Source organism: Chenopodium quinoa, unplaced genomic scaffold (assembly GCF_001683475.1).
Source record: "Chenopodium quinoa cultivar QQ74 unplaced genomic scaffold, ASM168347v1, whole genome shotgun sequence".
Taxonomy (NCBI): Eukaryota; Viridiplantae; Streptophyta; class Magnoliopsida; order Caryophyllales; family Amaranthaceae; genus Chenopodium; species Chenopodium quinoa.
Genome location: NW_018743175.1, coordinates 1,522,416 through 1,533,264, shown reverse-complemented (window position 1 = coordinate 1,533,264; position 10,849 = coordinate 1,522,416). Strand labels below are relative to the sequence as shown.

The 10,849-nt window shown below is 33.2% G+C and overlaps 2 protein-coding genes across 2 annotated transcripts; both read left to right on the top strand.

Moving 5' to 3' along the window:
- Positions 1–174: 174 nt before the first annotated feature.
- LOC110732223 lies at positions 175–2,882 on the top strand. Its single transcript, XM_021912142.1, has 2 exons — positions 175–1,495; positions 2,143–2,882. Exon 2 carries the CDS (start codon positions 2,164–2,166, stop codon positions 2,680–2,682), a length of 519 nt encoding a protein of 172 aa, XP_021767834.1. The 5' UTR covers positions 175–1,495; positions 2,143–2,163; the 3' UTR covers positions 2,683–2,882.
- Positions 2,883–6,370: 3,488 nt separating this feature from the next.
- LOC110732370 (2-oxoglutarate-Fe(II) type oxidoreductase-like) lies at positions 6,371–9,616 on the top strand. Its single transcript, XM_021912303.1, has 11 exons — positions 6,371–6,642; positions 6,771–6,963; positions 7,092–7,166; positions 7,568–7,619; positions 7,852–7,973; positions 8,077–8,177; positions 8,344–8,402; positions 8,485–8,541; positions 8,788–8,833; positions 9,094–9,173; positions 9,332–9,616. Exons 1-11 carry the CDS (start codon positions 6,553–6,555, stop codon positions 9,393–9,395), a joined length of 939 nt encoding a protein of 312 aa, XP_021767995.1. The 5' UTR covers positions 6,371–6,552; the 3' UTR covers positions 9,396–9,616.
- Positions 9,617–10,849: the final 1,233 nt, after the last annotated feature.

The window sequence follows — 10,849 nt, the reverse complement described above, 5'->3', positions numbered from 1 at the left end:
AAGAACATTTAATTTAAATCTGGAATTGATACGATTCACTGCTTAATCAAAACTGCAACAAAAGTTTTTGAATTACTCCAAAGATTTGCTCTTTCAATTTTCTAGAATGTATTCTTCATTTATCATACTTAAGTGCGCATGAGAACAATTACAGTATATGATTGATGTGTCTTTTTGGAGACATCTGATAAAATTGGAACGATATAGTAAATGAATGATGTGATATTTGTGATACATTGAGTGACTTATTAACAACGCCTGGAATTTGAGGGGTTATAAATCATCTACATTTTTACTAAACTAATTATCATTAAAAAAAATAATAAAAATAAAAAAGTGTACTTTTATACAGAAATTTGACGTAATGGTAGACAGAAATAAAACGTGGTTGCTTAGTGGAGTGTGGTCACTAAGCCACTAACCGTTTTAACCGCCACTTTTGAAAATCAAAAAGTAACCTTCCGTACAAAAGAATCACCCTTACAAGGGCTTAACATCTAAACTCTACATTGGAGTTACGAACTTTAAATCAAACATCATATGAATTTATGATGAAAAATAAAGGTTTTAAGGATCAGTCAAATATTAGGAAGGGTCCATGGTCTGCAGAAGAAGATGAAGTTCTTATCGACTTCGTCAACAAAAATGGACCTAGAGACTGGAGCTCCATTCAATCCAAGGGCCTTCTTCCACGAACTGGCAAATCTTGTCGTCTTCGTTGGGTCAACAAACTCCGACCCAATCTTAAAGTGTGAGTTATTCCTTATAGTATTGTATGGTTGAAGAGCAATGTAGGGTAATCTCGATAGTATTGCATGATTAAGTACTTCTAGAAGAGAGCAATATAGGATGAATTACTTGAAAAGTAGAGGATTTGAATAATAGGCATCTTATTTGTATGAATTATTAAAAATATGTCTATGATGTAGAGGATTTGATTAAAGTCTTTTATAAACAACCATTGTAACCAAGCAACCACAATCTTAATATTCGCAATTTGTAAAGGCGGTCCATGGATGATGTAGATGAGCAACAAAGTTGTGGCTATGCTTTAATAGGCAGCCATTGTATAAATTTTGAAGATACATATTGTTTGTAGAGAGCCATTTTAAGTTTTTAGTAGTTTGAACATTAACATTTGATTTTTCATTTGCTTTTATACGGTAATCTTTAAATTTTGACATGCTTTTAAATATTTTGGGTGTTATTTTTTTTTGTTTCATCTGTTTTTTTTGGGTAAAGAGGTTGCAAATTTTCAGCCGAGGAGGAGAGAATTGTGGTGGAATTACAAGCAAGGCTTGGGAACAAATGGGCAACGATTGCTTCGCATTTGACAGGAAGAACTGATAATGATGTCAAGAATTTCTGGAGTTCGAGGAAGAAAAGGCTCGCAAGAACATTGAATTCTTCTTTACAGCCCAACAAGTGCCTTTGCCTAGATCAGAACAAACAGAAATCAGCTGCGCCACCTCCTCAACTTCCATCAAAGTTGGAGGTAATACTCTCTATAGATTATTACCAATGATTAATTACTGTGAATAATGTACGAAGTATATGTAGTATCTCTGTTAATTATCAACTTGTGCTTAGAAATTTGTTAGAAGTTTGAAGTAGTGCTTAAGGATTATTAGAAGTTGTCAATAATATGAATTTTCTGAATCGTAAAACTGTATTCACATTGTAAGTTAACTGCTTCATATATATATTGGCTGTCTGTTAGGAATTTTGGTTTTGAAATCTTATCTGCATGCCCTAATTTTCTGTTGATATTGTCATGGTATTACATGTGTTGTATCTATCTTGTACTCTCTCCGTTCTAAATGTAGGATAAAATTAATCCCACGATCCCTTGAAATAATGTTAAACTAGTAAGACGGAAATAATACATTATAGCATCATTTTGTGCCTACTTACTCATTCCTTCCGTATACTATCCATAAACTCGTCTAGTTTAGTTATGTTTACATATGTTTAATCAGTAGCTTAGTTATGTTTACATATGAGATGATCATTTTGTGACATCATTTTGTGGAGTAAGTAATCCATATACTCGTCTAGTTTAGTTATGTTTACAAATGTTTAATCAGTAGCTTGACAGTGATTAAATTTGGTGCTAACACATTACATACACTAACACTTCAGGTTTCTGATAGCTGCACTTCCATGATTCTAGTGGGTGCACATCCATCTTCAAATTACGACCTTCTTGGTTCCTCATCCCGGCCTTTAGATATCGAACCAATAAGCTCATTACTAGCACCAGATACAGTAAGTAGTAGTCCACTGATAATAAGCAGCAACCCTTCAGCAGAGTCCACACTATCAGAGTCATCTTGGTTTCCCCAGCAGCCTAATCCTGCACCAGTCGGCGAGTCATCATGGAGTACATTGTCATACCCTCTTCCTCTTTTACAAGATCATCACATGAACGATTTTGAACCAGTGTTTACTGAACCAATAAGCTTCTGTCAGTCATTCCCATACACAAATACTTGTGATTTTGAGATGCCGATTTTCGGAGGGTCAATAGCTGAGGGAAGCTGCAGCAAGAGTATTGTGCCTGTGCAAAGAGATGCAGTGCAAAATCTGCCCAATCACCCAGATGGTTTCTTTGATGATTTTCCAATTGATGTATTTGACAGTCTTGATCCTTTACCAATTTCTTTGGATTACTTTCATTGATTATAATTGTCTAATTGATATAATATTTACTCTTTTAACACCTATTTCAGGCTTAATTACAGAGTTAGCGTATAAATTTTCAATATACAGTATAATACATGTACAAACTACAATGTAGTGAATGTTGAAAATAAATCTAGAAAATTCTTGAAATATCTTGTACAAATTTAGGATAAATATCTAGCAATATAATAGGAAGGATCCAGATAAACTAGATAAAAGTCTACCACCTAGAATAATCTAGATAGAAAAAGAAACATGTAGAGGCAATTTGGTGAAGTAAGTCGGTGGAATGTCACCGACATTACTTACTATAAATAGGAGCATATACTTGCATGTATACAGTTAAGCCATGCAATAAGTCCATTACATCATCATTCACTCCATTTCCCACAATACAAATTCATCAATTACAATTCCACTCACTACAACAAATTGACCTTTGTGTCACAAGTTTCAAATTTCCATGCCTATATAATTCAACCACAAGAATTTTGAAAACCTCCCGTGATACAAGAGGTCGTGCCTAAGAATTTGCCACGGGAAAATAAATGTTGTGGAAAATTTTAATTTTTATGTCACGAATATTCACGTGGCAAACAAATTAATTTGCCATGATTATTAAAGTGGCTAACAAATTATTTGCTATTGATAATAGTATAGCTAATTAACATTTTTGTTTCACTTAAAATGATCATCAGTTATCAATTTATCACAGAAATAAGCATTACCTTCTTTCCAATTCATGAAATAGAAACAAATTAAGACAAATTTGACTAGTTATCGATCCAACATAATTTCAACAAATGAAATCAAAGAAGCAAACAAGCAATTAAATTGAAATCAAATCCAAACATATAAAAATACACAATAAACACAAATCATGCATAATGAAACACAAAGGTAGCAATTTAATAGAGAATAAACAAAATTCAGTTGCCCTAATTACTAGATCATATAGGATTTTAGGGGAAACAGGTTCATCCAAATGAAACTACTAAGCATGTTACATTAGCTAAATCCAAGAAATCAAAGCATTTAACATGAATAATTAGACCAAAAAGCCAAAATATAACGAAAAGATAAATAACCCAGAAATCCTAACCTCAAATTTCTGATTTTTGGTTCGGAAATTATTCGAATTTGTTGTTGCTTGAAATATTGCAAGAAAACCCCTAAAATTGGCTCGAAATTAGGTTTGGTATTTTTCGATTTTGCTCGAATTAAGGCTGGATATTCGAACTCCACCTTATTAATCGCAAAAATTGAATCCAACACTTGCAGACGAGGGTGGAGGATGATGTGAAATGGAGGAAGTAGTGAGATGAGAAACCGCTTCATGGCTTTCAGATTAGAGCCCGAAAAATCACCGACACGCCACCACCATCAGTCCACCACATTGCTAATGGGATTATTAAAATAACGAATGAGTTTCTAGAGGCAAGAGATAGCGTCATGGGGAACTGGGAAAATTTTGGGAGGAGAGACATAAAAGCATATATGGGGTAGGGTAGAACGAATTTTGAAAGGAGAAAGAAAAGGAATTCGAAAATTAATCAAAGAGAAAATACAAGTTTCTCAACACGTATTTGTCTAAAAAGGGCAAATTTGACATTTTTAATTAATAAATTGGGTTACTGTTGTAAATTTGTCTAAAAAAAATCTGTATTTTCTAGCAAATCAAAAGTTTTCATTGAATAACCACAGTCAAACGATAATGGAGAAGCAAACCTTCAATGGGGAATCGAACATAAGATGTAACCCTTTCCTTTAGGGGTTAACCATACCCTTCTTTTCACCATTTTCAGTTAGGGTTTTCGTTTAATTTGGCAGTGAAGGCGCCAAAAATATGGTGGTGAAAACGGTGTTCATGAGCTACTATGGAGGAGCAGTAAAGCAAGAAGAAAATGGAGTATGAAGAAGTTGGAGGATGAAGAAGATGGAGGAGGAGGAAGAAGAAGATGGAGTACGAAGAAGAAAATGACAAAAAAAAAAGTGCCAAAAAAATATTAAAATAATCATGAAATTCCTCTTATTTACAGAAATGCCATTTTGAGAAACACCTCATGTTTCTCATGTTGAGAAACTGGGGCTCCCTCTTAATCAAAGCACCACCTGTTTAATGAAATATGCCAGCTTTGAGTTTTTTGGGCACCGATTTTCATCTAACCGACACCTTTATTTATGCCTAGTAATTGAAATATAGATGCTTCTCTATAATATAAGTCATTCTTAGGCCTCGTTTGGTTGCATATGGGTATTAAATGTCTATAGGAAGTTACAATACATGGGAAATTTTATTGCCTAGAAAATACTAAAATTGTGTTTCGTTGACATATAGGAAATCATATTTCCCATGAATTAGTTTCCTATATTTTGTTTGGTTAACTTATGTAATACCCATGTATAATTATAAGTTGAACTACTTTTCCAAAATTTTGAGGACAATAATGTAATTTCACCTAAAATACATGTGGGAAATTTGAGTGACCAAGGTAGGGTGTGGGAAATTAATTCCCATGTTTTATAGGAATTCCAAATTCCTTAGGAATTTCCACTTCCTGCATTTTTGCTAACCAAACAACTACTCTTAAACACATTTCCCATGAATTTGTATTTCCCCCTATTATTGAAGTGCAACCAAACAAGACCTTAAATAAGTACCGCAACGAAGTTTCTAGATAAATTAATGATTTTGTAAGGAAAAAAAAAACAGTAGAGTTTAAAGGGAAAATTCCCTTTAAAAAAATCCCACTTTACTACTTTAGTATAGGTACATTATTACTACACTAGTGTAAATTTCGCCACGGGAAAAACTACACGTAGCATAAATATAAAGTTTGCCACGGAAAAAGAGTTACTCGTGGAACAAATACAAAGTTTGCCACGGGAAAAGTGCTACTCGTGGCACAAGTGTGATGTTTGCCACGGGAAAATAAATACCCGTGGCATAAATTATTCTTATTACATAGGTTTTGTATCGTAGTTCATTTTACTCGTGGCTATTTGAAATTATGCCACAAATTTGGAATTCCAGTGACATAATTCGTGGCACAAGTGGTGATTTGTTGTACTGATTACAAACCCAGTACGTACCTACTCTTCCAATTTCCAACCATGAATGATGACAATATGAAAAAATAAAATATAAAACATATTATTGTTAATTTCATGTAATGACCCGGTGCCAAATAAAAAAACATATTATTGTTAATAAAATATGATGATAAGACCAAGTCATGAATCAAACGTATTATTGTTAATTTCATGTAATGAACCGGTGCCAAATACTAAAAATCTTTAAATAATTTCATTTGTATTGAGTATTCTTTTATGTCTCATTTATTAAATATACTACAATTTGAGTTATGGGTTTCAAGGAAGCCCCAGTTTCTTCTCACATGACATTTTTGTAAATAAACCAATAACTTTATTCAATTGTGGAGCCCACAATAATGAAAAAATTGTTGATTTATTCACTAAAATGCCCCCATGAAAAACAGGGAATTTCCCATGGGTTTCAGTTCTACCTAATCAACATCAAATATTTAAAGCTATAATAATTGGCAAAAAAAAAAACAATACACATGAAATAAATTGTCTCACTCTAATTATATAGTAACTTGGGCAGTGACTGTAAACACACTACATACATACTCTTATAAAAGAATTGATTCCCATGCAACAAGATCAGATATGGAGTTGTTGCCTGCCAACTGCTCCATAAAAGTGACATAAACTTACAGCATTAAACAAGTTAAGTCAGATGTAATCCAACCGCTTTTATTATTTCTAAACGTCGAAAATAATTCAGTGAAGCTACCTTAATTAATTAGCTTTTGTGTGTGTAAAAGACTAGGCTTTAGGAAAATGGGAGAAGAGAGTATTGCTATTGCTAATCTTCCTATCATCGACTTATCGTCGCCTGATCTTGACACTACTGCTGCCACACTTCGCCAGGTTCGATTTATGTTCATATTACTTACTCCGAGTATTTAGTGGCTTTGTTCTCTTTGCCTAATTTTTGCTAGACTAACATTATATATTGCTTGTTGAAAGTGGTTTTAATGATTTTGTGGGTATAATAGGCATGTATCAACTTTGGCTTCTTCTACATAGTGAACCATGGAGTTGACAAAGAAATGTTTAAGAGATTATTTGAGGAAAGTAAGAAGTTCTTTACACTTCCTTTGGAAGAAAAGATGAAAGTGGCTCGCAAGGGAATTTGTGGATATACACCTTTATATCATGAGAAGTTGGATACCGCCAGTGCTACCAAAGGTTTAATTTTGCTCATTTATCATCCTATTGGTTGAAATATGTCGCGACAGAGGGAGTAATAGAATAAAGAATAAATGAAATCGTGGTACAAAATCTTCTTACCTTGATTTGGTTACTAAATGCAACAGGTGACTCAAAGGAGTTTATGGACATTGGTCCGTTTCATGATAAAGACAACGATTTGAACCAGTGGCCTTCTAAAGGTATTTCTAATAATTTTTGCACGCAAAATTCAAGCTGGTTTAGGCACTTACCAATTATCTCCATCCAAATTAAGTTGACACAATGCTATGAGTAGTTGACAAATTTTGTATGGTATAGTTTACAATAATGTTGTGAGATCGATTTGGGCTCGTATATTTTTATTGACTATATATTTCTTGTGTAGGGTAGCTTTTAATCGTCCCATGATGTAAAAAAAAAAATAAAATAAAAGAAGAAATAAGTAGTGTGACTAGACAACTAATTCCAAACAAAAGATTAGTTGTCATGGTTAGTTCATGCTTTAAAAATTACGTGAAAAATATGGATCTTTCTCCTCTAAATGTAATTTAAAGACCTTCATATACAAAGACTAATTACAACAATCATGATGGCAAATCAGAGCTTCTTCCAAATTGGAGACCAACCGTGGAAGCTTACCATGATAAAATTTTGTAAGTTATACTTCGGATGATTTTATCATTGTTTTATCTATACGCTTTCCTAGCATATAAATCATGGAAATTAATAAGGGGAGAAATGTCAATAGCATATAAATCCAAGTCTATTTACAATTTGCACATTACAGTAAATTTGGACATTTTGCCTCTTATTAGTTGCATATTATTAGATACATTATTAATTTCTTGCTTTGTCCCACTAATAATGTGTACCATGGTGCTTTAGGACTGCTGGTAAAAGATTATATTCACTTCTTGCTCTGGCCTTGAACCTAAGTGAGAACTATTTTGAGGACATTGGAGCTCTGGATCCACCTATGCCTTTCATTCGCCTCTTACGTTACCCAGGTACTTCCAATTATATACGTGTGTCGTGTGATAATTCAAGGTCTACACGAATTTTTTTTATCATTATCATCGTAATTTTTCTTCTTTGATTTTACAATTTCAGGGGACCTAAGTTATTATACTGATGAAGTTTTAGGAGCTTCTGCTCACTGTGATTATGGAATGATGACTTTACTAGCAACCGATGGTGTTCCTGGACTGCAGGTACATACTTGTACATAACATGATAGTTTATTTGCTAATTGTTACGTTAAGTTACATTAATACAACCCTCGCGCAGAGGGGCACCTAATGTAATTTTTCCTTAGATTAACCAAAATATTATGTGAAGTTGCAACTGATTATCGATCATGCATGTTTATTACCTAAGGTTTGCCGGGAAAAAGATCGCCAACCTCGTATTTGGGAGGATGTTCGTCATATTGAGGGGTAAATTTTCCACTATAGTCATGAAACTACAAGTTAAGGTCTTGATTTTAATTGTGACAAGTTTGATACATTTAATTTGCAGGGCTTTAGTTGTCAACATTGGTGACCTTACTGAGAGGTGGACCAATAATGTTTTTAGGTAAACGACATTATGTTATTTGTCAATTACCAAACCATTATTTACATGACACTCTTTTGTTGTTGTCTGTGGATATCGACTAATAACTTAACACGGGTAGTATTGTATTTAAAACTCGGGATCAAATATAATCAATCTAAATTGCGGCATACACTATGGTTTTCCTATCCTAGCTTCTGGATGGAGTAAATGTAATGCCAACTTATGTTTTCTCCTTACACATATTGTCTTGTTTGCTGGTTGCAGGTCAACATTGCATAGAGTGGTGCCAACGGGACAAGAACGTTACTCTGTATGTGTTACTTTATTCTTTTTGCTTCAATGATCTTCTATTGTTCATTTATTTTTACCGTACCCTTGTTCAATAATAATTCAATTTGTTATAATCCTTTATAAAAACTGTGCCACAAAAAAAAAGGTACTTCATTTTTTTGATGAAATACTTTATATATATTTACAAGTATAATTTTCAAGTTCTTCATATTAATCGATTCTGAAATCTATGTATGTGTTGCATTACTAATTGACAAAGACTACTAAAATGTCCTGCAGGTGGCTTTCTATCTTGATCCATCGCACGATCTTATAGTGAAGTGCTTAGAAACTTGTTGCAATGACTCAAATCCTCCAAGGTTAATTTCAACCTTTTTATGTCTGCTTTTATTTTTGTAGTTAATCGTTATTTTTTGCATGAATTATACTCGTAAAACACTTGATCCCTTAATGTGCATCATCTTATTTTTTCATGAAATCGGCTATTTAATTAACTTTCTTCTTTCATCAATGGCAGATTTCCTCCATTTCGCTATATTGATTACCTTCTAGAACGCTTCAAGGGCACATTTGAAGCTTGAAGTTACACGGAATATATCATGTAAATAAAGCCTTAGAATTTACAAGGATAGATTATTATTATTATGTAAAAACGCTTTGGAAAGGGTGTTAAATAGCTTTGTCTCTTTGATGTTAAGGGCTTTGATGATTTTCTCTTGTTTGTTTGATGTAAAATCCTGCTATGCTCATGCATGTCTCAAACGTGATTTGCGAAGAACACACTTCGTTTTTTCAAGTTCAAGCTTGTGAAGCCTACTTTCATTTAAAGCCGTTTATGTTTGGTGAAAAAAAATTAAAAAATTTAGTGCCAATTCGAATTTCGAATAGTTGAATTTTTGAAAGCTCCTTATTGGTGCCAATCTACAAATTAGATGGTGTTACGTTGACCGTGAATTCAAGAGCGATCATTTATACTTTGTACGAAGTAAATGTTTATGAACCATCCACCAACTTAACAGTTTATAAGTGACTTGTTTAATTTAGGGTGTGTTGTATTCACTTTATTGAACCTGAACTTATCTGAATAGAACTAAACTTAAATCTTATTGGAACTATTAAACCTTATTTACTACTACTAGGTCTACTACTAAACCTTTTTAGGGTCTAGTCTAATACACGAGATGTTGGGCAAGTAGGGTCAATCTTTACTCTTTAGAGAACAAGCAAAGATAATCAATTAACGAGTCTATGCTAGGTCGAACTCTCGATTTATCAAGCAAATAATAGATAAGATCAAGCAAATAATCATATCTAAAAATGATACACTCGTATGAGTAATATGAGAAATTGAGATAAGGTTAAGTCTTAACACTTTGTTTGGATTGAAGGAAATAGAGGGAAAGAAAATGGAGGGATAAATTATCTTTTACGAAGTATTTGGATAACAAATGAGGGAAGAAGAGAATTGAAGGGGGAGAGAAAGGGAGGGATTAAATTTAAAAGGAAAACTCATCATTCTTCCCTTCCCACCCCTTGTCCCCTTCCCCTTTCTCCCCTTCTTTTACTTCCATTTTCTATATTCAAACCCACCGTAAGAGGTTGTTTGGTTACACAAAGAAAATGGGGAAAATGGAAAATCATGAGAATTTGAAAATGTAGGAGTTGTTTGGTTGACAATAAAAAGTGTAAATGAGGGAATTGCAAATTAATGAGAATTGTGACTTCCCACAAAACATGGGAAGTTAATTACGCAACTTCCCCTAAGTAAGTCAAAATTCCCATGATTTACAACTTCCTTCATTCCAACCAAACAACTTTATGCAATTCTCATGAATTTGATGTAGTAATTTAAATTCCATGAAATACAAATTTCTATGAGAAGTAAATTCCCATAGCAACCAAACGACACCTAAAAGTGATAAAAGACACGTTATATATGAAAAAGTATCCAATAAAAATTTCTATTTTTTCAAATTCACCTCATTCATTATCGACTTATCATTAGATCAATTGATGTATTTGATTGTAATATTGT

What these genes read in the sequence shown, in the direction of transcription:
- LOC110732370 (XM_021912303.1), top strand. Translation starts at nt 6,553, where the DNA reads ATGGGAGAAGAGAGTATTGCTATTGCTAATCTTCCTATCATCGACTTA. An exon ending in ATGGTGTTCCTGGACTGCAG is followed by an intron (nt 8,178 to 8,343) that starts GTACATACTTGT and finishes TTATTACCTAAG; the next exon opens with GTTTGCCGGGAAAAAGATCG. An exon ending in CGGGACAAGAACGTTACTCT is followed by an intron (nt 8,834 to 9,093) that starts GTATGTGTTACT and finishes AATGTCCTGCAG; the next exon opens with GTGGCTTTCTATCTTGATCC.
- LOC110732223 (XM_021912142.1), top strand. Translation starts at nt 2,164, where the DNA reads ATGATTCTAGTGGGTGCACATCCATCTTCAAATTACGACCTTCTTGGT.